The sequence below is a fragment of the Mizuhopecten yessoensis genome, unplaced genomic scaffold (genome assembly GCF_002113885.1).
Source record: "Mizuhopecten yessoensis strain PY_sf001 unplaced genomic scaffold, ASM211388v2 scaffold10275, whole genome shotgun sequence".
NCBI classification, from domain to species: Eukaryota; Metazoa; Mollusca; class Bivalvia; order Pectinida; family Pectinidae; genus Mizuhopecten; species Mizuhopecten yessoensis.
In genome coordinates, this window is record NW_018408465.1 from 3,786,717 (window position 1) to 3,790,630 (window position 3,914).

The 3,914-nt window shown below is 36.7% G+C and overlaps 1 protein-coding gene across 1 annotated transcript; it reads right to left on the minus strand.

Moving 5' to 3' along the window:
- Positions 1 to 1,117: 1,117 nt before the first annotated feature.
- Positions 1,118 to 3,647, minus strand: LOC110459966 (neuropeptide S receptor-like). Its single transcript, XM_021512542.1, has one exon. It carries the CDS (start codon positions 3,571 to 3,573, stop codon positions 2,299 to 2,301), a length of 1,275 nt encoding a protein of 424 aa, XP_021368217.1. The 5' UTR covers positions 3,574 to 3,647; the 3' UTR covers positions 1,118 to 2,298.
- Between the last annotated feature and the right edge of the window lie 267 nt (positions 3,648 to 3,914).

Below are 3,914 nucleotides of genomic sequence, written 5' to 3' on the forward strand. Positions count from 1 at the left end.
TAGTTTCCGGTGAAAACTTTCCTCGTGCGAAAGGACTCGCCGCTGCTGATGGGGTAACAGTCCATATTGTGAGTTTGTACATGATATTTTGAACCTATGTTGTTTTAAAACTACGTTTAATGTGGCCGTGTAGCCATATACTGTTTCTCCAGTGAGCTATAGTGTTAATATCAATGTAAGCATGTAACGCACGTGGGGATTACGTCTGCTATTTAGGTAATTGTTTATAGGATAATCAGACCTAAGTCATATAAGTCATATATCATAGAAAATTATGTGATATTGTCCATTTTATAAGATTCTCAAATACCTCTTTGTTTGTATTGTAGGTTTTTACCCTCTCCGGGGGTTTGTATACTGAATAAAGACATTGGAAACAGTACATAAGTAATTCATCAGAGTGTGTGACCTTGTCCGAGAAGTATTCAATGATGGAACTATATTTTTAGGCCACGTGAGGAATCTAAATCGTATGAGGAGCATGTTTAGACTTGTTGCATGAATCTCATTCATTGTGCGAAATATCCAATTCCCCTAATTTTGGCTATTGCACTTTTATGACTTTTCCCATGGGAAGAGTTTTCATGAAGCGTTGTCTGGGCAATATCTTTACCCCAAACATACTATAGACGAACTCTTCCCGAGACATTTAGCCTAGGCAGATATGAAAAGAAACATATCACTGGAATATTAACATAGAATATACAATTTGTGAAAATTGTGTGCCGTCAGTTTCAAAACAAGCCTCAATATTTTTAACAGCAGCAACAAAACAGCTTCAGTAATTTCACCATTTCACATCTCAACATGTACGGTGCAGTATAGAATATAGTATGCCGTCGAAATGATATCGTTTTCAGTGGGAAACTTAACTGAATAACCATTATGAAAGTATTTAATCACTTTCGTAAAAAGTGAAAGTTGATGTGCGTAGCGTTATTAGAAATTTATAATCACATGATCCCCTCGATAAATCAAACACAAATCTTTCACAAACAGAATTCTGAAATACAAAAAACGTAATTAAACATAGATGACTTGGGTTGACTTCCCGTATTTGGAGAACATATTTACATTAACAATATATCAAGAATATAGAAAAAATATTGACATTTTTTATTCGTTCACCATTAACAATATGAGCAAAAGGGTTATGTTTGACAAACCAGTCAGAATCTTCGTTGAAACGATTCATCCGCGCTGTATAAGGGGCAAAGTTGTCGTACACCGGTAACATTTATCTGTGCCCCTCAATCTTAGCAGTTTATTGAAAACATCAGAATGTTTCTGTCCTGTCAAATTCTTCCAATGGGCCCCATTATCAATCACAATAACGTTCAATGTATGGTGTAGTTCACAAGCCTCAAGAGGGTGAATCTGTGCGATGATTAACTGCATTTAAGGTGTACAAACTGAATCGGCAGAACAAGGACAAATCGTTCATACATAATGTATACCAATATTTTTTATGAAACGAATAAGAATAGACGTAAAATGGAAATGGCAATTCAGTTCATGTACTTTCTAACCTTTCTATGTTAAAACAGTCAAACTGCTCATCTTAGAAATATGGAATGTACAGAGGTAAGTGGTTTAACAATGAATGACTTTTCTACGGATTTACATTTTATCTTTTGCTTTCCATTAAAAGCTACTTATTACTTATATATCAGATATATTATGATATATTATCATTTATAAATTTAAATAAATTCCTGATCGACACCTTCCAATAAACTATTGTGTATTACGACTCTTCGATCCCTACGTCAGCAAATAAACAGATGTGAATTAGCAAATTATATTATGTAGTCTTTACATAAACGTGGATAAGATATGAAATAGTGACGTCATAGTACAAATAATTCTGTATTACCTGATCAGTCATACGGGACGTTATCTCATTAGCTATGCATATGTATAAGATATCACGTCAAAGCATAAACAATTGATTGTGATGTGCTAAGTTGAGTTTTCTACACATGACACCAATCAACACTTACACAGTCTTTTCTGACGTCACGATGACATAAGATCACTGACCAGTTTGTATTCCTGATCGACACCATCCATTGACTTGATATCAGCCAATACAAAGACTTCGTCGTAAATGGTCATGTTACCTGAGCACCATTTATAATAAGATATGGCGTATTGATGACGTTCTACCTAAACTTTTCTTATGCAATTGCAGTATCAAAATCTCAAATGGCTTTCTTCCAAGATCATACGTTGTACTTTCGTCTATATAAAATAGTGTGTTTTTACCTTTGTGACATGACGTCATATATCACCTATTTACATAACACTATCACAGGTAATGTGTTCATTGTCATTTTCCTTTGCTGAACAACGAGAATAACTTACACGGTCATGAATGTACAACTTTTCTTTCGACAGAAAACGTACGCGTAGTTTAAATCCATTAGTGTTTGCCTCTGCAATAATGCACCCGTGTGATGAGCGCCCCCTATCGTAGGATCCGCTACTTGACGAAGAGGTGGGATCCTTCAGTTTGAGCATGCCACGATTCGTACACTTAAAATCCCCGGACACTGTGAGACAATCAGATGCATGATTGTATATCTCATGACGTTCTCTTGTGTTAATCCTACTTGGACAAAACACCTCCATTAGTCCTCGTTTGATCTGTATATTGAAAAATCCATATATGAGTGGATTTAAAGCACTTTGTAAAAGAGTTGAAGTCTCGGCAAAAGCCATGACTGACGGAGAAAACTTGTATGTGTAATCACTATATATCCTCGTTAGTGTTGTCACAAAATACGGAGTCCAACAAGCGATAAAGCTGATAATTATGCAAAATGTCATCTTGACGGTCTTAATTTTAGCTCTTGGTATTGCACTAGTATTGACGATGGATTTCCGTAAAGAACAGGTGTTTGAACCAGTAATAAGCTTGCCTTGTCTCCAGACAACTATCACCACGTTTACATAACAGTAGGATAATAAAATGGCAGGAACTACTAAAATATACATCGTCATGAACAGGAAATAAATCTTCCGTTGCCACATTGCTGTATATCCTTGACTACGGCAGCCATATTGAATCTCTCCATTCGGAAGTTCCTCGTCAATTGTCTGCACAAAAATGAGGAGCTGAGGTATCGCGAACATAAACGCAAGTGCCCATGAAATAATGATCATCCGTCGAGCTCTTGTGTGTGAACTCCTGAACTTCAGGGGCCGACAGATAGCCATGTATCGGTCGAAGCCCATAGAAGTGAGAATAAAAGTGGTACTTGCTAATGTCACTACTTGGACGTATGTGAGAATCTTACACGCTGCAGCTCCTAGGACCCATTCACCAAACGCGACGAATAATATCTCTGTTGTCATAGTTACCACACAGACTGTCAGATCGCCAACAGCCAGATTAATAATGAATATATTGACACGGCTATTCCTTTTTCTGTACCTACTGCAAGTGAGGATGATAATGATGACGGTGTTGCCGACCAGAGTTAGCACCATGATGACTACAATGGAAGCTACACGTTGTATGACGTCAGGTGTCCAAATTTCTATGTTGCCCTCTTTTTCATTTTCCATATCCGATATAGTTTTATTGCATACAGTACGTGTAGCATTGTGAACACAATAAATTTCTACCACATTTTTATCCCATTCCTCCATGACGTCACATAAACTTCCGAATCCTCTCAAAACGAAATATTGTGTGGGGTAGCATATCCTAAGAAAGCATGGTAGCTATTGTGTATCTTTCTTTGGTGACCATACCTCTGGATTAACGACGATATTATAACATCTGACATGGTATTGAACACGGATCGTGACGCTTCATCTGATCATCCTGAAATAGCAAAACACAATATAATGTGACTTCCAACCATATAAAACTTAAAATGTATTATTTCTGTTAATTGAGTATT